Raw genomic sequence first — 24,900 nt, 5'->3', positions numbered from 1 at the left:
GCACATGATAACCATGAACGTGGAATAAACACAAGTGTCTGTACAACATGTTTTGGGTAAAGTTCTAACCAGTTCTGTAGTAGGGGGTAAGGTCACACAAGTGTCCTCCCGAAAGGGTCTTTCAGGCCTGTCCACGACAGTCCTGTCCTGGGTGACGGGTTCTTCTGGCACCGTCACTAACACAGGTTGAAATGTAACTTTTTTCCTTGAATAACTCTCGTGCATACTGGGCCACCTCTTGTGTCCAAGCCTCAAAACCCTGGTCTCGGTGATGTCCAACATTTGACTCCTAACCAATCTGGTTTCTTCTTCGTCAACGACATGGTAAGTTACTTCAATGAACAATGAACTCTCGATCTTGCCTAGGGTTCCTTTTTATATACAGACCAATACCGACGTGACCTTACGGTAAGGTGAAGTGATTGGGAAGTCGCACTCGCTTCTGGTATACAATTTGATAGACTTTTTCCAAGGGTCGACTGACGATGTGGTGAGTGGGTAAACGTACAATCTTGTTCGGTTGATAGGTGGTCACTTTAAAGTTTCCATCCTCTCCCGATTGCAAGGCTTCTTTCAATACCCCAAAGTTGACCACTCGACTGGTACGATGATTCAGAGTCAGTCCTTTCACTTTGCACGTCGTGTGCACTTCTCCTTGTTTGTCACGGTATTCGTAGCCGTAATTTTTGGGACCACCACTGACGAAACTTAGAATCTTGTCGTCGGGATGCTCGTCTGTCCAGGCTCCTAAACGGTCTCCTTCGATGTCAGGGTGCTGTTGAATCGGGTGATGGATGTAAATGCAACTGTCCGTGTCAAAGTACAGGACGCGTTCTTCTAACAGTTCTAAAGCTTCGTACAATTTTAAGCGAGCATGAGCTGTCACGTAAGCCGCAATGATGACATTTCCAAAAGGGTCGTCTTGTACAAAGTCCAGATCTTCTTCGTAATTGACCAAGATCAAATCCTCTCGAACGACGTCCACGTGTTTCATGTATTTGGTTTTGTCGTGAATCATCTGGAAGTAGCGGGAAGGTTCTGTCAAATATTCCGTCTTGGGTAAACACGGTCGTTGTGCCATTTTACCCCACATGCAATTTAACATCACTTTGGCAAAAGATCGCCTGCCTTCGTTTTTTTCGATGTGGTCTAAAGAGATGCCTTCTTGTGCATAGTATTTCTCTTTGAATTGTATTTGGTCTTCGGGAGTGTGACACCAGGAAGGATAGCCGCTGGCTTCTTGTTTCAGTTTCAAAAAGGCATCCACGTAGTCGGCGAAAATCCCTTTCTGAGTAGGGTCACCCTTGAGGTACTGTTGTGTCTTGGGAAAGTGGCAAATTTCGTACACTTCTAACAGTTGGTATCCCATGTCCAGAGCTTTGAACAATTCCACGCTGACCCAGGTTCCCGTCAAGGCACGTTCTTCCTGGCTGTGATGGCAAGGTTGGTCCTGGTTGCACGTTTCGGCACAAGTACGGCACAAGGGAAACATCAATTTGCCTTGACAATGGTGAGGTAAGACGGGATGGTATAGGTTCGTGGGAGGCAAAACTTTACACTTGATCAAGCCATCGTATTGTCGAATGTTTTTCAGGTCGATGTGTTCCGTCAACAATTGCGGGTGCCCTACAGGAAAGCGACAATATTTGCACACGTAGGGATACAGCGAACACACATCCAAGTATTTGATTTCTTCTCCTTTCTCTTCGTCGGTTTGGTACAGCAAACAGGTAGCATTGGTCCTTCCTCCGTACAAACTATCCCTCGGGTTCAGAGGGTCCATGAACTGGTAACTTTCCACGAGGCGTTTAAACTCGGGATCGGTTTTCAAACGGTGATCGTACTCGTGTTCCCACATTTCCACCACTTGGTATCCTTGCTGTTCTAACTTTAGGCGCCGCTGACAAGTGTCCTGGTACAAGTCTACCATGGTTCGTTGCAAAAACTGATTTTTAGTGTCACGGTCAGGGTAACAGACGGGACATCCGTGAAATAAGCAACCGTTAAACTCGTACACGATCTTGGGGTTTTCTAAGTCCCAGCCATCGACCGAATACGTTCCGATGGTCTTTTCGCCTCCTCCGTTGCGGGCATGCTGAATCCACTTGTCTTCCTTGTCGCACAAGTAATGTAACCAACGTAGGGCTTTGACCGAGTATTGACGCTTGACATAGTGGGTCGTTTGAGGACTGATGACAGCCACGGTGTTTTCAGGCATGAATCGTTGGCGGTACACTAAGGAACACGCTTTGGCAATGGTGCAAGCTTCTTTCAAAGGATCGACCCCTCCGTGTTCCATGAACAGTTCTCGAAATTTTCCACAGCAACGTCGTAAAATGTCCACGTCGGAACGACAATACTTGAACATTTCTTCCTGAAAGTCGAAGGGGTCAGAGGCATGAGCCTGGTACCAAGCGTAGAAAGCTTCTCGTTGTTCGGTACGCATGTTGTCGGGGTCGTAATTGTGAGCCTCAGGCAAATGGGGTAGAACGGCATGTTGATTGGCTTCCGTATTGAAAAAGTGTGGAAAGTACCCTTTAGCCATTTCTGTCGTTCCAAACCTTTTAGGCATTCGACTCAAAGGCATGGCCAAGTAACTCATCGAATCTTTAAACTGTACTTGTCCCACTTGCATGAAAATGATTTTGGCTCCGTTCAAAGTGACTTTAGAACGTTCGGTGTCTTGTTCCGTATAGTATCTGAGAAGAAACTGTCCATCGTATCCGGAGAAATTGTGAGCCATCACCGTGGCATGACGATGACAATCTCCGTAACGTTCGATGTCCTCTTGGCTCCACGTCTTGTCGATGGGGTCTAAGACCCATCGGGCAAAATCGGCTAACGTGTTTGGTCCCCGAAAGATTTTTTCACGCCCTCCGGGAATCTTGCTGCAGTGAGGGCAATGACTGAAGATAGGTTCTTGAATGCACTTCTCGCACGCTCGATGAGCCACGCAGAAATTAGGAATGTGAATGCCGGTCTCTTGCATGCATTCGAAATCGAAAAAGATGAAATTGCCTTTCTTCTTGTGACCGTCCTCTTTCTCTGGTGGGGGTTGGTATTTTTGCACGTAGCATTGGTGTTCCAAGTCCACGATGCGGTGACAAATGTGACATTTTTTTTCCCTGAACATACGTGTGCTTTGGTACTATTGGTACGTATGCCTTGTCTACACGTAGGGCACAATCTCAAGAGTTGACAAGCACATTTCTGCTGTGAACCTTGCGTCTTCAGATGTTGTTGGTAACAGGTAGGACTGACAAACGTGCGCAAACAAGTCGAACAAGGCACTGGTCCTTCGCTCAGACAGGGTGGAGAGGCCCAAACATCCTGGGCATTTCATTCCACAATGCTTGTGTTGCTCTCGATTGTTATAACCATAGTCACATTTCTCACAATAATAACTGTATCCCAGGAATCCAGTGATACTGGTAATGGTATCGAAATGGTCATCGTGATGATAGACATGAATGTATTTTCCGTCCTTAAAATCTTGGCTTCGAAACAACAGAGTTCCACGCATTTCTTCAGGGTGCACTTTCAAGGTGTAGCGTGGAGCTAGGGCATCTTGCAATTTTTGCATCTCAGGAATGCCACAGGGTGTGTCTTTGGACAGTCCGGCTTGTTGCAACAGGAGTTCTGCTTCATTTAGTTGTTTGGCTCGGTCGGATTGTTGAATAGTTTTCCAGGTTCTTTTCCATTCTACCGTGTCGTTCTTGTTGGCATAGGTTCGTCCGACCACGATGGCACGGGCTAAACACATATGGTATTGAGGGTTGTTAATTCGGACGAGACTCTTTTTGGTGTTGCGAAGGTCGTCCACCAATAACATCTTTTTGCATCCCGTTCCTTGAGGAGGAGAGACGTGGGCCATTTTCAGTGTGGCTTTACCATCGGTGATGTCAAACTGGTCATTAGATTGTTGCACCTGTTGTATCTTGTCCATGACTTTGGAAGGGGTCAGTTCTGCGGGTCTGCTAAACTCGATCCAAACAGGGGATTTCAAACCGTCGGGATCTATGGATAGTGTCAAGCGATCGTCTTCTTTGGCTTGACATTGTCGCTTGAGTGCGGTGAGCAAAGAATCCCACATCTCGGTGATAAACCTTTCTGCTTTCTCCAAGGGTACGTCGGCCTTGAAATCTTTAAACTTCACCGTGTAGGTGTAAGCCGTGGTTCTAAATTTTCTAGAGGAGCGCTTTTCCGTCTCTCGAATGGAATAGTACTTTTCAGGGTTGACTAAGGGTGGTGAACTTGGTTTAGAGGGTTCGGATTCTGGTTCACTCATGTCCTCTTCAAAATCACTGGCATTAATTTGTGCCAAGATTTCAGCCCTGGTACGAGGCGATAGATCACGTTTCTGCCTCTTACTTTCTTCTTCTTCTTCTTTCTTCTCGAATGAATGGGATCGTTTCATCTTGAGTGCAAAACGTCAAATGACTCAAGTTTAAACACCATAGACTAATTTACAGTCTTGGCAAACCAGCGTATATAAAAAGGGTGTGTGTCTTGTCCTTTCTCTATTCATTTCACTCTCAAGCCGAGCACAACGATGGAAGAGACTACCCAGATGGAACGTTGCGTCAGAGCTTTGCGAGGGGTCATTAGAAAATTCTCTTCAGACCAGCCGACGGACTACTCTCCTTCCTTTCGAGATAAAAGTCAAGATACTTGCTATATCTGTCAGAAGAAAAGGCATTGGTCTTCAGAGTGTCCAGACCGTCAAAAAAAAAAAAAAAAAAAAAAACAGGGGCTAAAAAAGACATAATTCAAGATACCTGTTATTATTGTAAAGAAAGAAGACATTGGTCTCCAGATTGCCCAAAAAAGAAACAAGAGGAGTCAGAAGAAAAGAAGGATTCTTCAGAAGAAGAGAGGGATTCTTCGGAAGAAGAGAGGGATTCTTCGAAAGAAGAGAGGGATTCTTCAGAGGAAGAAGAGGAAGAAAGAAGACAATTCTATTTAAAAGAGGCAAAGAAACAGGAGAAGAAAAGAAGAAGGGAAGAAAATGAGGAAAAAACGGTGAAGAAATTCAAAAAACAGAGAGACTAAATAATGAGAAAGAAGAAGTGTACGAACTTTTTAAAGTGTTCTGTGGTGAATTGTGAATTGGATTGTAAAAAATGGATAAAAGAATACATGAATGATATAAGGTAAGTGTCTTTGAGTTTTGATTTTAAAATAAGAAGCTAAACTCAAGCACTCATACACAGACACGTACTATAAGGTTAAAATGGGTGGGGTTTATTTTTGAGTTATTGGCAAATTGAAATTGTATTTCTTTTCGAGAAATGTGGGTGGCCCTGAAAAGGGCCTTTTTTCTTTATGGTGTAGGAGTGAGTTTAACCAATCAACTTTAACTGCCTTAAGCCTTTGCCACGGCCAAGGCCTACTTCTGATGATTGGGTTTAAATCACTAATGGTGGTAGGACAGGCTTAGTCACAGGTTTGGCGTGTTTAGCTCGGGAAGGTCGTATTCTCTTCGGTCGTGATAAAGAAGTCTGATACATTTGTTTCAGACTTCTTAACTCCGCTAAAATGTCCAACAGTACCGTAGCCGTTTGATTTTCACCCTCTTGTTTCTTTGCTGCTACTTCTTCTTGCTGTTGTTGCTGTTGTTTTTTCTTACCTCTTCTTGTTGCTGTTGCTGTTGCTGTAGGAGAAAAGCTTGTTCCGCTTCCTTTTGTCGTTGCATAAATTTCTCCAATTCTTCTTTCTGTCTCTGTCTAAAATTCTCCACTTGCGGTAATGAAGAAGGTAACGAAGGTTCCGGAACAAATTCTTGCGAGGTAAGAAAATCCACAAAATCCCAATGTACCTCTTCTGAAAGTAAGTCCGGGTTCCCTTGGGCAGTCTCCCCTGCTGGTGCACCCCAATGGATCGTTTTCTGAGTTTCCGTCATGTTGAATCACTGTCGCATAGATTGACTGCACACAAGCGCTAACGAATCTATATAGACCACGTGACGTCACAGACTGCTCTCTTCGGATTGGATGCGAGCTGACTGAATTTTGTAACGCGTGTTCGGATTGGTGAATGAATTCAATCCGTTTCAATCCTTCCTGTACCTATAAATAAGCGCAGTTCACTGCATTGATTCACCTATTCTCGTCGCTTCAAGATGTGGACCACAGTTGAGTCATCCACCCTTGTGTCTTCCATGATGTTTAGGACGGACATGCTCATGTATGTCAGGTCCAAGTGGACTGTTGTTGATAGGACAGATACTAGTCAATGGATGAGGAGAGTTTACATAGAAAGACAAGGATGTCTCAAGAGGGTACTTGTGTATGGACCGGCAGTTAGAAGGAGTTTAAGAAGAAGAAGAAGAAGATGTGACAGATGCCATCTATGTTAATATTAATATTAACATAAACCCAAAGGCCCTTTTCAGGGCCAGCCATATTTCTCGAAAAGAGATAGCCTTTCCATTGCCTACCCCTTTTTTAAAAAAAATTAAAAACAAAAAAAAATCCCATGTTCAATTTCCCTTGACGCTATAAAGTCCCACCCTGTTTAAATTCCTTTGACGCTAAACCGTCCCACGATTTTTCTCCATGTTAATTTCCCTTGACGCTAATCTGACCCAGGGGTCTCTGTAATGCTAATTCCCATTGACGTTAATCTCACCCCATTTACTACTTACATAACATATCAAAATTACAATTAATTGTTAGAGCGTGGATAATTTTATTCTTGGTACTGATATTATAGACATACGTTATACAAACTGAAACAGATTTACACTTTCCTTGTCGTTTGAAATAATCACTTTGATGTGGACTTGCATCAGCATACTAAGTTAATTGTATATATTTTATCTACAATCAGGGATTGTTACATTATGGTGGACATTGGTTGACAAAATCTTATTTCCCTTTGATGCTAAGTTAACGTTTCTGTGAGGCCGTTTTCTTTTGTTGTTGTTGTAGTAAACACCACGGATGAATTATATAGTTTTATTCAATGTTTCTGAGACTCTTTTTTATAATAACAAACGTATTTCCCAGAAATATATGATTCAAAAAGATCGTACTTTATGTTAGATTGGTCCCATTATCAACTGCAAGCGTATTTTCCACCCACAATCATTTAAATGCATGCCACTTAAATCATTACACAGGGATCATGTCCTGCGTGAAAATTAATTTAGTTCAGACCTTGGGATTGTTAGATTTGTACACATCATCCATGTAGAGAGCTAAATATCAAGAGTGTTATCAGACAATCATTAATTTAACTTTAACACGCTGGACGTTGAGTGTGTTATTCACTGTCACGTAATGCTGAATGTGTGGCTAAAGCTTTACGAGAATACCAGTTATACTTCAAAGCATACATAAATGGAAAAGAGAAAACAAAATGTACGAACAGACGGACATTCGAATGGATGGACACCATCGAGAAATGTAAAAGTGTCAATGAACCAAAGTTTGCATAAATAAATTATGCATGCAATAAATCATTAAGTATAAGACCAAGTCATTATAAGTATATCATATGAATGATATTAAACTGAGACAAAAGTTATTTGATTCTATAAATGAATGAACCGAACAAATATTTATGTAGTTAACCAGTGTATGAACATCAAAATAAGACGATTGAAGAAAAAGAGTAGAATAAAACCAAGAAACATTATAAATAGATCAGGTCAAATTATTTTGTATTGCGTCTAATTAGTAATATAAAGCTTTAGCTTTCAATGGGATGTGTTTTGTATTTATTTGAGGTGAATGAGACCATTGGGTTGCAGGGTCCAGTTTCGTAAATTCGCCCCTGGCAAATTTCGTAACTTAAAGCGATAATGTGACTTTTTCAGCTATTATTGTTAACTATTTAAATATATGGATATATTTGTGAACTAGGTGTTTCAGGCTTGTGTTCTTCTTGGAATTGATGACAGGCATGTACACCTTCCATAGTTACTCTGCAGTATATTGGTAGTGAAATACCAATAGTCGGCTAGGAAGAAGAGCTAGCCTCCCATAGCAGTAAACACATGGGTTTGGGTCATGTAGAATATCTCAAAAATGGCTTGGATGACAACTGTTCTGAGTTGCATTAGCCTGTTTTTAATACACGCTGTTTACCACAATTCTCATCTAGGAAAAGGACTTGTGTTTGCACTCTGAGCATCACATTGTGTCAAAAATGACCTTCTGACACGAAAAGTGCAGGTAGAAATGTGTGGTGGGGTGCAGAAACTTCTTCTGCTATGTACTGCCATTGACTTCTTTGGTCAAGTTGATACTTTTCATATGCTTTGTTTTAATATTGGTATCCTAGAGCGCTCTCTATTACGGATCACTGCTATCTCGCCTCTGTCTGCTTGGGTTCGAGTCTAGGATACGGCCAATGTGTGTATGTGAGAAAGCTTGCCTGTAGCTTCTCGATAGTCAGTGGTTCTTTCCGGGGGTTTCCCGGGTTCTTCCTCCACCATTAATACTGGCCGCCATGCATAGCCTATCGTCTGCTGAAAAATGTCGTTAAACCCCACAACAACAGCAACAACAATATAGGTATCCAACAATATGGACCGTTTTGTGTATTTGAATTTGTATGACCTTATTATACTAGGTCGCTAATTGCGGCATTAAATTTGTACATACAATCTGTCCTCTCTCCCCTTAAGTCTCACATGCATGCATTGTATGGGTGCTACTGATTCCGGAGGGACCCAAATACCATCTCACGTTCAACACCACTAGAATATGGCACCTTTCTGGGTATCAGCAATGAATAATTATGTATTGTTTTTCGTCCAACAATAAAACATTTCCCCGTCTTTTGTAGATCCCTGCCAAAACAATGCAATGATGTTATGTTGACAATCCCTACTCTGATTGGCAGTTGAATTCCATACAATCTTACATGATAGTGTTTCCTTGTTTCACTTTATTTTGGAATTTTACTACCCAGTGGCCGTAAATATGTTTAGAATCCTTGTTGGAATCAATAAAATGTCGAACATAACATCATTTGATAAAAGCTTAAGTACAAAGCATATTTTCAGTAAAATAGCAGCATTTTTGCTCATGTGCATGAAAAATAGCAGTGTACAAGAACGGATACGTTATCGTTTCACTGCCTTTTCCATGATGCTCAGATATAAACATATTTAGCTCATCGGCATGATGACATACAGCAAGCACAAGCATTGCGGATGTTGACAAGAACTGATAGGATCAAAGTCTTCTTATGAAAGACTGAGCATGACAAATAAACAAAGTAGGTCGATTCCTGATGAACGAATGACATTTTAACATTCTAAATATTATATTGATGTATGATTAAAAAACCGTTCTTATCTTCAAAATGCAATATAATGACTGGAATGATCATTTATGAGTGTGAGTGAGGTATACATTAAAAACTGGTTAAGACTCATAAGATTAAACTCTGTGTGTGTACACCCCCCCCCCATATATATATATATATATATATATATATATATATATATATATATATATATATATATATATATATATATATATATATATATATGTATATATATATATATATATATATATATATATGCACTGTAAAGAATTCCATTGGATGTTCATATTTCATAATTCCACATTTACTTACATTCGATAATCAGGGTTACAGGCGGTGATTTAACAGTAGCATTTTTATCGAGGGTGTATTTGTTGACAAGTTGACAGGAGACCGACCTCCCATTGTCATTTGGCGTCAGGCTAGCAAGTATCAATTCTGTGCCAATCGTAGCTCCGTGACTGGACCATACGACTTGAGAGGGAGGGTTGCCATAGTTAGATGTGTTGCAACTAAGAATCCCTGTCTGATTCTCCAACCAGGGAAATGTTCGACCAAGTACAGTTACATGTGGTTGATCTGCCTGATCTGAAAATTTTAATTTAGGAAAGGATATATAAATATGTGTGTGTGTGTGTGTGTGTGTGTGTGTGTGTGTGTGTGTGTGTGTGTGTGTGTTTGTATGGGTGTGTATTGATCAAATAGTACACTTTAAATATAATGTGTGTAGTTGAAATGTTTTGAGATGGCAAGGTAACAATGTATGAAAAGAAAGATTAGATCAGAATATTCATAATTATGCTTATATATAAATATATATATATATATATATATATATATATATATATATATATATATATATATATATATATATACAGATAGTGATATCTCTGGATTCTACACGACATTGATAGCTACTACTAACATAATGTATTGCCCATACGATACAAATAACATTTTCATACGAGTCAGGGAATTTAAATTCACAGTATACGGAGACGTCAACCTGAGTCAGCGGATAACGGCACTCATTGGTTCACGTGGAAGCATTAACTGCTATACCATCACAACCATGGAAGATATAAAAACAAGTGATGCAACTGTGTCGTTTTTTACAGGCATCATTGAGTAGCAGACGCACCCACATATCGATCTAGTAATCAATTATCATCTGTACACATAGTTTTTTTCTGGATTCCTCAGATACAAATCAAAGATAATAGGAAAAATGAAAACATACTAACAAGACTTTTAATAAATATGACACAACTTGCATTATTATTCATTAGTCCGGCCCAATCAGGATAAAGAAATAAGTGACAGAATAAGGGCCCGGTACAAAAAGTTTCTTGTTGGGCCCTTTGGATAGATAGTTACGTCACTGCCAGTATGATAATTCTATTTGTATCGTATATGCATTTAGTTTGACTGAAAGGTCTAAACATCCCAGACGCAAGTAACTTTGCAGTTTATTTTCTATTGGAGTAATATATATATATATATATATATATATATATATATATATATATATATATATATATATATATATATGTGTGTGTGTGTGTGTGTGTGTGTGTGTGTGTAACGGTTGAACAAGTTATCCAAGTAACATTGAACATTTTCTTTAAGATGTGAATAATCAGTAGGGAAACTGGAATTAACTCCCCAATTTGAAGTTACGTTTCTAAAACACACACACACACACACATATGGAGTATGCACCATTTGTAATTAGCTCTCCATTGTAAGGATTCATTAGATTTTCGTGATTATTTTGTATACATTAGCAAAGAAATTCTTAGTAACCTAAGATTACAAAAGATATCTTTAAAATGTCCATTGACACATTAGATATAAGTATTCTTCTTGAATTCCACATATCAAACCAGTTGATCGCGGATGACTAATACTATGATATTTTATATATTGACTGTCAATTAAAATCAATATTCTGGAATATTAAGGTAAAATTCTATCTATCTATCTATCTATCTATATATCTATATATATATATATATATATATATATATATATATATATATATATATATATATATATAGATATATATAGATAGATATATATATATATATATATATATATATATATATATATATATATATATATATATATATATATATATATATATATGCATATATGGAATGGCTAGACAGTGTAAGGTACAGAGTAGGGGGTGTATGCTCTGATCGTGGTACTCTAAAGATGATCCGATCAGCTGTTTTTTTAAAGTAATCTAATGTAATCTTTTCGCTATCCAAAGCAGAGAGAAGGTCATTAACTACTTTCAGAAGAGCAGCTTCAGTACTGTGGTCAGGGCGATACGCAGACTTTACATTATTAAAATGACTTTTTGAACTCAGATAAAAATATAAGTTGGGATAGAACAAATTTTTTAAGATGTTTTATATGAATGGTATATTAGAAACTGGACAGTAGTTCTTTAAATTGATAAGTGTAGGTTTCGTCAGCAAAGGCTGTATAATGGCAGTTTTGAAAAATGATGGGAATTCACCGGATGAGATAGAGTTAATAATAACACCAGTTAGTGAAGGCAATACTGGATCTAAGCACTCAAGCAGTAGTGATGTTGGAACTGGATCAAGTTCACATGACTTTGGTGATTTCTTCACCACGATTGTACCTAATAAATCCATAGAGACAGGTTAAAATGCTACAAACAGTTGCTGCTGAAATTCTGTATTGAAACTATATGGTGACGACGAGTCAGTTGAAATTGTATTGTTCAGCTTATCGCTGATGGTTTGTTTGTTCTTTGTCACGGAAGCCATTAGCAAACAGGTCCGGAAGGTTAACTGGAGAGAAGATAGTTGGAAGTAGTGTACATTTGTTCTTTGACATTAGCTTGTTAGTAATCTCGAAGAGCTCACAGCAGCTGGAACTTTCCATGATCTTAGTAGCGTAGTGGGCTGATTTCGCTGCATGGACTATATTTGTGACATTCTTCTAAGCGACTTCATATATTTGCTTATGAATAGTGAGTCTGGTGGAAAGCCAGAGCCTCTCAGTTTTACGGCGGTCTCTTTTTAGCAGTGCGAAGCTGGTCCCTAACACTGCTATACCACGGAGAACACTTTCGAATTGAAACTATGCGCTTGGTTGTTGGGGCATGTTTGTTAAGCAATGAACGCAAGCAGTTATCAAGTTGTTCTGCTGTAGGAGGTAAGCAAGTTGTTAGGTTTGCTTGGATGACATGCATAAGTTTGATTCTATTTATAATACGGATGTTTCTCTTAGTATCAAATAAAGGTGAATGTTTTGGCACATAATGCAGAGGGGATCTAATGCAACTTCGTGTGATATCATGGAGGCCCGTATAACTTAATCATCAGTTCTATGAAGAATCTAGTCTAAAATGTGATTGTGTTTATGGGTGGGTTATTTAGCTGACTTTTTGAGGTTGAAAACATAAATGGAATCTAAGCGGTTTGATGTGCCTAGGTTTCCAGGACAGTCAAAAGAAAGTTGAAAGCTCGAAGAATAATCAGGTAGCCACCTATTGAATTTCCAAACTCCAAAAGATTCGGAAACTGCCCCAAAAGGAGAGATTTAGTTTTATTTACCAGGAGCAGGGTGTTAGAGGCAGAAAAAAAATGGAATGACCTTTGTTCCAGTGTGAGTATGTTTTGGACTAGTTCAAACGATGTGTGGCTAAAATTGAAGGTTTTGGATTGGTTTAGACGTTTGATCATGGAGTTCTTTGCGATGACAGAGATTCCACCTTGGTAGCAAGACATCTGATAGACGACGCATAAAGTTTCATAACATAAGCAATAGCTTTAAATAAGTTGAGGCAAGAAACATATTGCGGTGATAACTTGTGTACAGCATTTAGGACATTTATAATGTCATTTATTCAATTCATAGGTAATATACACAACCTGTGATGCGTACGGAATGATTTTATGGACCAAAAAGTGCACAATTTAACCGACAAATTCTGGTTTGCAATGAAATCTAAACAATTTACTTTTGTGACAACTTACACAAGACGTCTATTTCAAGAATTTTTGACTTCACTTCTTGCTGACCATCGATATTTCCAGCACAGAAGATTTTATATATTTGTTCTCTTTTCGGGATAATGGTAATTTTATTTTCTCTCACATGAAGCATATTGATATCGGTTTTGATCATCTCGATGATGTCGATGATGTTGTTGGTAACAAATAACGTTGGATTAGTTGCATTATTGGTTTGAAGAAACCATCGTATGATAGGCACTGGTCGTGATGGACTACTGACGCATTTCAATGTTTGGGGAAATCCTTCATATGTAACTTTTGCTCCACTTTCTGAATCTATAAGGTTGATCTTACTCATATGAACTGCAACCAAAAGAAAAGATGCATATGAATTATCAAAAAGAGGCTGTACATTGCAAAATGAGTCGTCTTATTCTACAGTAGCAGATATAGCAAAATAGGATTTCAGCAGGGTCCACTATTTCACACGTCTAACAAAACATCAACAAAAATCTTACATATTCATTACCTATTTTGTATACATTTTGGTATATATGAAAGGAATATTTTGGAGAAAGAAAAAATACTCACCCGATATATATCGTATACTGTCTTAAAAGGAATACAAAAGTAAAAACCGAACATCATTTTACAGCTTTTCCTTCTTTATTGTCCTGCTACAAGATTGCATAGTTATCTCTGTACTGTACTCAGACATAATGTCTGTGCACACGGTCTGGTAAAACTGCTTTCAGCAAGAGTGTCTGACCCTTAATATCAATTACTGATCCCACACTTTCTATTTGCAGTTCGCCCAGCTGAAACCATTCCACGGTGCACATAGCTACCATTTGTACAGTTTCATTTTGAATACTACCGATACATTTCTATTTACCTTCATTAACACATTCTCTGTTAGTTTCATTTGCGATTTGTCATTCACAGTATTCGTGTGAATTGACACTGCGCTTTAAATGCAGTCTTATTAGCAATTCCTTGTAATATTCTCTGACGTACTTGACTGCTTCTTACAGCCTAACCAGGGCAGCACTTTAATCAATGAATTATTAATGGACTTTGTTTTCTTACTTTCCATTTCGCTCGTCGTGCTTAAGGCAACCAGTCTGCTTCAAAAAGTTATTGGATATTGTAGTATTTGCCCTTCCTACGTGCCTTAAATTTAATTTTAATCAGAATTAGTATACGTTCTCCTTTTACAATTCTGCCACACTTAAGTTTAGAACCTAGCATTAGCTGCTTCCATCTGTATGTCAGCTATGGCAGTCTGTAATATGTGACTTGGGGATCTGTTAGGTCATTTCGTTGTGGGACTAGTCAGCCCCAATCAAGTTCATGTCACTGAGTCATTTGGTTGAAATGTAAGCATGAAATTAAAATAAACTAATATCTAAATCCGTTTGTGACCCAAATACAGCATTTAAATTAAATTATTGATCTTCATAGATGCAATATGCACATATACACTCTTGCAAACTTACGTTACCTCAGGCATGAATTAAGAAGATATACGATTACAACTACCTAAACTAGCAGGACTTTTCATACTATAATTGAAACATATAATTGCATCTAAATGACATAAAGCTAGCTATTGTTTTATGAACTTAAATCTAAAACGTCGTTTCTATACCTGCAAATATGACGTTATTGGAAACATTTGAATATCTTATTTCTTCACCAAGAGTTTGATGAGTTACTCGACAAAGAAACTTTGTTGTATAAGGGATGTTTCCCGAGAAGTTAGTTCCACGTGGCAGGTTTAGAGTGCTGGTATACATAGCCTCCTGCTGGGGGCATTGACTGGTATCAGGAACAGTGTTTTCAGGAAATCCAATAAACTGAGCGATCTGTTCGTCGGTCTGAAATGAAAACATATCATCAAAAGCAAGCGATTGCGGATAAGGTGGTAAATACTGGTTGAGTATTATCAAATATTGGTGTTTTCAATAGCAGTGCGTTACATGAAGTTAATTTGGAATGTTCATCTCGGCTGTTTCTATCTATTGAAAACGGACGCTAGATACTTAGATGAAGATTAGCTAAATATTATATCTATTATTATGATTGTATTGCTGCAACACTGTGGAATAAATGATTAAAAGAGAAGCACACTTAGTCAGACAAACGTGTATATGTATGTATGTATGTATGTATGTATGTATGTATGTATGTATGTATGTATGTATGTATTACATACGTACGTACGTATATATTGATTGATGGTATTGATTAACTTTTGACCCATGTTATACTTCTTCATTGTGGCCCACAATGCCTCATGCCACACTCTGTCAAAGGCATTTTCGAAATCGACGAACACATGATAGATGTCTTGTTGGTGTTGCGAATACTTTTCGCACAGAACCCTGAGATTGAATATTTGTTCTGTTGTGCTTCTTCCACTCCGGAACCTGGCCTGTTCTTCTGCGATTATTTCTTCTGCTTGTGGGTTCAGTCTGTTCAATATGATCTTCAGCATTACCTTACTAGCATGGCTGATCAAACTGGTAGCTCTGTAATTTTGGCATAGCTGGAGATTGCCTTTTTTGGGAAGTGTTATAATCAGTGACTGGGTCCATCGTGTTGACCATTCACCTGTCTGCCAGATCTTGTTGCAGATGTTTGTTAGTAGCTCTTTCACTGATTCTCCCCCATTCTTGATAGGTTCAGCTGGGATGTTGTCATTTCCAGTTGCCTTCCCATTCCTCAGTGCTCTTATTGCTGACTCCACCTCTTCTTTGAGAATGGGGAAGTCATCATCATTTGTGGAGTTTGGAACTTCAAGCACCTCTGAGTCTCCTGTGGACTGATGGTTGTAGAGTTCTTTGCAATACTCAGTCCATCTTTCTGCAATGTCACTCGCTTCTGTGAGGCATTTTCCATTTTTGTCTTGAATGGTACTGACTCTTGGTTGTTTCTGTCTGGTGAGGTCTTTCACAATTTGGAATGCCTTTTTGTTGTTATTCTTTATCAGACAGTTCTCCATTTCTGTGCACTTTTGTCCAATCCAATTTTCCTTTGCTTTGCTCAAGTTTTTTCTGATATTCTTGAGGCATTGTGGGCCACAATGAAGAAGCATAACATGGGTCAAAAGTTAATCAATGTCATCAAGCAGCTGTACGCCAAGGCTACCATTGCAGTAATTGCCCAAGGTGCTGTGGGGGACTGGTTCCAGACAACAGTGGGAGTGCGTCAAGGCTGTCTCCTGTCACCCACGCTTTTCAACATCTACTTAGAGCGCATCATGAGCGAAGCCCTGGAAAACCACTGTGGGACAGTCAGCATTGGAGGGCGTAACATCACCAATCTCCGCTTTGCAGACGACATTGATGGACTGGCAGGCAGTGAAGACGAGCTAGCCACCTTAGTGAGGAACCTGGATGAAACATCTTCCAGATTTGACATGGAGATAAGCGCTGAGAAGACAAAACTGATGACAAATAGTGGCAAACAAATCTCAGCCAAGATTGAATTGGAAACAGTGAGCCAGTTCCATAATCACTGAGGAGGGATCAAGAGCAGAACTTTTGTCAAGAGCAGCACAAACAATGGCAGCTATGTCAAAGCTAAGACGCATCTGGAGAGACAAGAATATCTGTCTGAAAACTAAAATCAGATTATTGGGAGCTCTAGTCATCTCAGTCTTTTTGTACTCATGTGAGGCATGGACCCTGATAGCAGAATTACAACGAAGAATCCAGTCACTTGAAATGAGATGCTACAGAACCATCCTTGGCATCTCTTACATGGACCACATCACAAATGAAGAAGTGCGTAACACCATCAGGCGCGAAGTGGGCCAATATGAGGACCTCCTCACCACCGTCAAAAAGAGAAAACTGAAATGGCATGGCCATGTCATTAGAGCCAACAGTCTATCCACAACAGTCCTGCAGGGCAGCGTCCAGGGTGGCAGAAGGAGAGGTAGACAGAGAACAAAGTGGACTGACAACATCACAGAATGGACCAGGAAAAGTTTTGCGGAGACACAGGTATTGGCACGTGATCGAGACAAGTGGAGGGAACTGGTCAGATGTTCAGCAGCACAGTGCCTCAACGACCACACTAGGTCATGAGACTGATGATGATGATGATGATGACGTACGTATGTATGTATGTATGTATGTATGTATGTATGTATGTATGTATGTATTACATACGTACGTACGTATGTATGTATGTATGTAAGTATGTATGTATGTATGTATGTATCTATGTATGTATTACATACGTACGTACGTATGTATGTATGTATGTATGTATTACATACGTACGTACGTATGTATGTATGTATGTACGTACGTACGTATGTATGTATGTATGTATGTATGTATGTATGTACGAACGTACGTACGTACGTGTATATGTATACCTGAGTACGTACGTACGTCTATCTTTTGCCATAAAGATATATATATATATATATATATATATATATATATATATATATATATATATGTGTGTGTGTGTGTGTGTGTGTGTGTGTGTGCATCTGTGTCTGTGTAATAAGATAAAGAGATAACGAGGACGACAGAAAAATAAAAAGCCGTAAACATGTTTGTCATTTTCTCTCTTTATGTGATGCTCCTAACATAGTGATGGAATACATATGTGTCTCACATAAGTGTGCTTGGTAAAATGTTTATGTAGAATATTTTAATAACAAATACCAATGTTTCGTTGCCGAGCATCGCGTTTAAAGAGGGTGGTTTTTTTAGCCGTGGTTATTTGAAAATACTTAGTTCGTCTTTTACTCATTTCTGCCAGGGCAAAGAGGAAGCAGTGAGAATCCAGATTACCTCGAGTGCTCTGTCTTTGGGCATTCGCAACAACCTTGTTACGTATAGAGTAAATTACGGGAACAATATTCAGCTTTGGAGTTATGTCAGCTATAAGTTTGCTTTCTGTCCTGCTTTCCGTTTTATGTATTTTTTGTGTTATGTATCAGATGTTTCAAAATTTATTCGTAAGTGTGTAGGGTGGCAGCCCTGTGTTGCATAACCCAATGATATGGTATTGACTATACTGAGTCACAAGTTTGTCAGTTCTAATAAACGAACATACAAATGTAATTCAATTATGTTGTGAAGGCATTATGGGATAATTGCTATTAGATTTGATATAATTTACTGAGATTTTTCTTATTTAGTCATGTACTAATGTGCTTATTATAATATTAATATCTGTAAATTAATTCCGATGAACTGGTTTAATCTGTAATACAGGCATTGCATAATTGCATATGAGTAATATATATATTTTCATATTCGTATTTAAAGGTGGATCTTTACCGCACGGCTCAGTCTTTATATGTTTATCTATTCTTTTGACGCGGAGTCGTAGAACTATATGCACTTTCGTGTATCATGCATGCTTCTGTCGATAGTGACGTTGGTACGGATGATGTTATTAGTAGCCGTTCAAAAAGAGGTCAACTTTTCGGGGCCAATGGATCTGCATAAAATAAGGTCTAGAAGTGGTTATGCATGGTGGTCTCATTACCGTTTGGAACCGGAAGTCGCGGTTGTGAACTAGACGCAAGGATATGTTTTTTCTTTTTATTCTTCTTTTGAATCAGGTTTCTTCAATGTCCTTGTGAGTGAAATCAATAATTTAATATCGCTATATGAGTAAAAATCAATAACACATATATCATGATTGTGGATGAAACATGCATTATTCACATTTTTTGTACAACTTCTATACCTGGATCACCCTTAGCGATGAAATTAGTACGGAAAAATGCAAGACGTATTGTATTCAGAGTATTTAGCTCAATAAAAGTACAGTCCATTCATTGATAGGAAAATGTTTAAAGACAAAGTGAGCGACAATGATCGCCCAGCTGGAAAGTTTTGTTATATATGTGGATCTTTCAAATGCATTGAAGAATTACTAAATTATAATTGTTCTCAGACGATTATTTTTAATATTTACCTGACCGTAAGACACACCCACACACACACACATGTATGCGTGAGAGAATCGCCGTTTGCATTTATATTGATTCAAAAGGGGCTACCTTGTTGTACATTATCTAGGCAAAAACCACTAATTATAACAGTTTTTTTAACAATAAGCACGATTCAATCAATTGCAATGTAAAATTCTTACTACCTACATTACTGTTTCATGTAACATTTGATCCTCATACTTGACAATAATGGTTGTTAAAAAATAATAGATTTATTTTGAAAGTAGTAGGTGAGGAATAAAGGAAAGACGAATATCAGACTAAAAGAAAGCCGTCACAAGGCGATTGCTCAATGTACTTTCAAGATCAGAAGATACAAACAATGTAACTGTGGAAGATCTTTCTTCTGATGATGATTCTAGCTCTTCTGCTGCTGATACGATCGATACCATTTCGATAACAGACAAAACATTAAAGTTACAGTAGTCAATGATGAACAAAATCTGGTAATTACCACCAACAGCTTCCTCTGCTTTTGATATGACAGATTTATATTTGTTATTTTTCCTTTTTTTTCCTGCACAGTTCCCAATAGAATGGGTATTGATGTTAGACTGGTCTAAATATTTTTATTAAGCTCGTATTGATAATTGAAAAAAAGCCTGCTAGAAACAGGAGGGCAAATATTATTCCTGTGGACCGTTCTTAGAACACTGGAATGAGATATTTCTTCGACAATTAACAGGAAGGGACAAGTTGCTCCGTTTAAAAATGTTAGTGACATGATATGAAATTAAGGAATGGATGAGGCATCCTAAATGATGGTTGTACATTGGAACCAATATATTGTGCTACAATGCAAGCCTGTCAAGAAATGTAATAGTATATTTGATCGCATAGTAGCTATTATGCAACATCAAACAACACGGATTAGCATGCCAGAGGTTGCAAATTACTGTAACTACAGCTGGGGAAGTGGTTACTAAAACCATCTTAGCGAAACAATATCCATTATTGATTCTGTCGCGTGTGTAAGAATTATGCCTTGGAGCCTCATCTCGTCCAGAGATTAAAATATTTCAGCTCTTCCTCGATCAACGGAGCAAACTCCAGCTTAAACAGTAACATGTTGAAGATATCGAATCTAAATACAAAGAATTGATAGTTGCCACAATTATCTTTGCTCCATACCATTGAAAGAAGCATGGGAGCCAAGCGCTGACTACAACAACTTGCTTGAGTTGCTACCAGCGTTCTTGGAGATGTGCGACCTGAAGGTATCACATTCGTGCTCCATGAGTAATCCATCATCCTCGCTGGCCGGGAAAAGCACTACGTTTGTAAAAATGCCCATTTTCACAATCATTTTGAATTGACCCACGTAAACGGTAAAACTTCTAATATTTTGAGGTCTATGTAGTTTTGATTTGCATGAATGGGGGTTCGGATCAAGATATTCTTCAGCTGCACCTCAAAACAATTTAACTGTAAACAATAAACATAAACAAGTCCGCGAAGCTATTAACTAAATTATAGATTTTGCTCTGAAATACATTGCAGGGCAGCCGCGTTACCTCACAGAGGCCGCAATAGCAAAGCCTTTGTTACCAGTGGTGTACCACCAACAAAAATTAAAACATTATGCTAAATGCATTTCAAAGAAACCCAGGCTGAATACATTGAATACATATATAATAAAGCCAAATAATTTAATTTGTGGGTAATTCCTTCTGACTTTCTAACAAAAAGTTTTTTGGATGCGTTAACATTCCTCAGTGCAGAAAAATAAATTGTCCAGAACAAGTAGTAAAATAGGACAATTGGGTGAAAAACAGCTGTAACGTCTTCAAATTAAATTTGAAAGAAAGTTTTATGTCCTCGTGGTAGCATCAACATCTATGTAGTTTTATTTACCATTTACCTCGTTTAAAGTCTCAGAGAATAATTGTAATCATAATTTAAGCCAGTTTAGGTGAAGTCGAAATCAGCTTTATATCTTAAAATGTTATTCCCTTTATTCCTTCATTAACTGCAATTTAAATAAAGTTTTCTCGTTTTTCACGTTATGTTTTAGACTCTCTTTGTCCTTCTGGATTTAGAATTAATAAAAAAACGCGTCACTTGCATGTTCTAATTGCTTGACTTTTTAATGCATTCTTATTACCGCATCTATTGCACTCAATAACATCGTTATCTCTAAAGTTCTCAAAGTTTCTGCTACTTACTTCTCTCTATTCAATTCGCGTTCGTTATTCATATCCAGGAAATAATATGTTATGCTGCTCGTCAGACAATTTTCATTATAACCTTTAAATCCATAATTACCCTTTACCTTCATTAATATGCTGTTAAGAATCTTTGTTAACTCGACGTAACTACTAGTCACAAATCAAGCCTTAGCTAAAATTACTGTCGGATTAACAATATTTCCTAAGTAAATGTAGAAGTGTAGGAGTTTCTAAAAATTGTTTAGCTTTTCGCAATTATTCGCATCTTGCCAGCTCTGAATTCTTGAGTTTCATACATACTTGAGATCGATACATACATTTGATTTATTTCATTCCAGCTCGCCTCCACTGCAATCATGTTACGCCGATGTGTTATGATTAATTGTACCGATATATTAGTTGTGGTAAAACAATATCTCATTTGTTTGGAGAACTGTGATCCCGTCATCAAACTATAGTTTTGTTTAGGTTTTCTGACTATGGAGATTTCCCTAAAGTGGTGTGTAATCTTATTGTATGTTTTGCTTGTGTAAGGTATAGGTAGATTGATCAGTCTATCGTTCTCTCAATAAAGCGCATTGCATTTTCTTTTGTAGAACAATTCATTTTGCTCTTACTATTGATTTATACTTGTGCAAACTATTTTTTGTATGGCAGTAAATACGATCTTCTAGAGTATGTTCCTTCCCTTGCTCTGTAACGTTTTGAAAGCAGCTTATTATGCCAAAATCAACCAAGGTTACATATTATACTTGACAAATGTTACTTCGGGGTTATCATAAAGACTTCAGGGAATCAATTGGCAATTTGAACATTTTTTTGCAGCGATTTTCATCATTTTTCTATCCGATGAATTAATACCATCGGCATCATATTTTTTAAAACTACGAGTGAGTTGAATACAGCTTTTCATATACCAAGTGACCATATGCTAGATGTTTATTGAAAATAAGTTTTCTATCAATTATAACTCTGCTTAGGTCGAATTCTTCTAGAGCACAAAGCTTCAACACCACCTGTATCATACCCAGATTTGAAATTCACGTTATCTCTTCCTCTCATTATAATGGCAGTGCTGCTTGTTAGATTCATAAACTAGTTTAGTCACTTCTCCGACAACTGCTAAATCTTCCACAATATAACTGTGTGCACTAATTTATGTTGTGTAATTGTTCCTGAATCAGTTGCAATGCACGTTTTGCACATTCAAGATACGTCTGCACTATTGTCAACTGAGATTTGGCAATTTTGGCTTCACAAAATTGAGAATCGTCCATAATTAGCATAATGTAGTTGCTCTATACTGTGATTTAGTTATTTTACTTTTTCTTGGGCCAGCTCTAAAATATCGCCACGAATGGAATTTAAAGGGCAGTTTGTGGAATTTAAAGGGCAATTTGTGGAATTTAAAGGGCAGTTTGTGTCCAAAACTGATTGAATCAGAATTGAAATATCAATACAGTATATGAGGATGGGAATAGTTTGTTACCTGAAAGAAAAAGAGGGGTTTATAAATGGTGTCCTGTAGAAGCACAATATTTTAAAATTTAATCGAAACAAACTTGTCTCTTATAAGACATAAAACTCTCTCTCTCTCTCTCTCTCTCTCTCTCTCTCTCTCTGAGGCAGAATTGTTCTCTAATAAGCCTCATGCAATTTAAATATATACTATTTAAACTTCTTAGTGATCTAGAACTGTTGTTGGGGTATATATCTATACGAGACTTTTACAATGTATCTAATTATGTAATTATTCAAGAGATGTTGTGAGGATACCAATGGTCAAACATGATATAATTAAAGACCCTTTTTCATGCCGCTCATAAAATCATAAAATATAACCAGTAAAGGCATTATAATGAGATAAAATATAGATCCTCGAGACACACCACCAACACAATTTTGCGAGGAAATCTCTTCCCAAGGTATAAGCGAACCGTTAGTTTCTTTCCTTTTAAAGAAATACAAGGTGTGTCAATATATGTACATTCTTACAATTTCATATTCACCACGACTGTTTGAATTGCAAAATGAGTTTGAGCTATACACTGGGGTACATTCCCTACACCCTGTAACCGCATAGCAATGTATTGATTCAGGAACACGTACTATAGCGAATGAAACGAACACACAATACAACTATTGCAAAATAAAAATACAGAAAATTCAATATATATCAGTCATGAATGGTTTGCTAAGCTGCACAATTTCCATAATTTAACGAATCGCAGTGGAATGAGTTGACAACTGATTGCTAAGGATACATGCGCAAAGAGTCATATTGCCTTCCACTGGAAGTCTTCAGTACTTTGGCATATTAATGTGAAAGTTTCATAGGGTTTGGGTCTCTGAAATGCTTGTTACGAGGGTTGAAATATGTTGTGTAGTTGAAAGAGGCTCGTCGCAGATAAGACTGTATTAAACTGCAGTGCATCACAAACTATAATATTTATATACTGGACAAAACACATTCGCTCGAGGTATACATAGAACAAAATGAAAGACGATAATTGCAGCAAACAATTTATGGTTGGTAAGGCAGTGTGCTGACAAAACTAATGTTTTCGAGATTAACGTAAAATGCATCTGCACTGCCAACGAAAGGATAGGGTTTAGCCTATACAGTATAGGTATTGTGTCACAATTCCGAATTCAGGATTCGTCGCTAGTTAGAAAGGCATAGGGTGCACCACAATCTACTGTGTTATGTATACTTAATTTGCACTGTTTGTTATTAGTTTATTGGTTTTGTTTCAAATTGCATTAGATGCTATTATAATGTAACAATGTATGTCAGATTTGGCCTTGTCCAAAAATCAACTTTATTTCTAATTTACCTGAATTACTGATTCTTTTACTTTATTCCTTAAACAACTAATACTTGTCTAAAACATTTTCTACGTTCATGTGTTTAATATCATGATCGTTATTAATATAAGTAAATGTTTATTTGGGTCTGGTTCAAGGTTATTGAAATTCTCCTACAGTTATTCCTCGTGTACCAGACATAGACCAGGTTCGGTATTATCATTTTAGCAATACATGTTTAATTAAGACTAAGATTTTATTTTGTAAACGCTGAGAAGTTTCTAAAATGTTATAGGTACAATTTTTTAGAAAATGTTATTTGTGACCCCCGATCAGGTAGAATACTATATAATCTTGTTATTGAAAGGGTTTTTCATTCGTGCTTAAGATCCAATCAAATTATTTTATTTACGTGACAAATAATTCATTTTGGGCTTTAATTTATTTCTTGAAGTTATTTAATTCAAGTGATTTTTCTCTGGAAATACAGATAGCTTATATAAAAATAATATTATCGGACAGACATATTCACTGGAATTTATAGTTAATTCAATCCTGGATTTGCATTACTGTGATTAAACAAAATACACTGGTATATCAACACTTTAAGGACTACAAAGTGCACATCAAAACCTTCATCGTTGGA

The 24,900-nt window shown here is 37.7% G+C and overlaps 1 protein-coding gene across 1 annotated transcript in view; it reads right to left on the bottom strand.

The window, feature by feature from the left end:
• Positions 1 to 24,900, bottom strand: part of LOC149795942 (uncharacterized) — a 154,494-nt gene that overhangs the window by 47,316 nt on the left and 82,278 nt on the right. The window contains exons 4-6 of the mRNA XM_089965862.1: positions 14,935 to 15,163; positions 13,305 to 13,646; positions 9,595 to 9,870 (exon numbers count right to left, since the gene is read on the bottom strand). Of these exons, the coding sequence (XP_089821988.1) occupies positions 9,595 to 9,870; positions 13,305 to 13,646; positions 14,935 to 15,163 (847 nt within the window). The remainder of the gene's footprint in view (positions 1 to 9,594; positions 9,871 to 13,304; positions 13,647 to 14,934; positions 15,164 to 24,900) is intronic.

Source organism: Sinohyriopsis cumingii, chromosome 7, assembly GCF_028554795.1.
Source record: "Sinohyriopsis cumingii isolate HCF-2022 chromosome 7, ASM2855479v2, whole genome shotgun sequence".
Classification (NCBI taxonomy): Eukaryota; Metazoa; Mollusca; class Bivalvia; order Unionida; family Unionidae; genus Sinohyriopsis; species Sinohyriopsis cumingii.
Note: the sequence above shows the minus strand (reverse complement) of the source record. Positions and strands in the feature narration are given on the sequence as shown.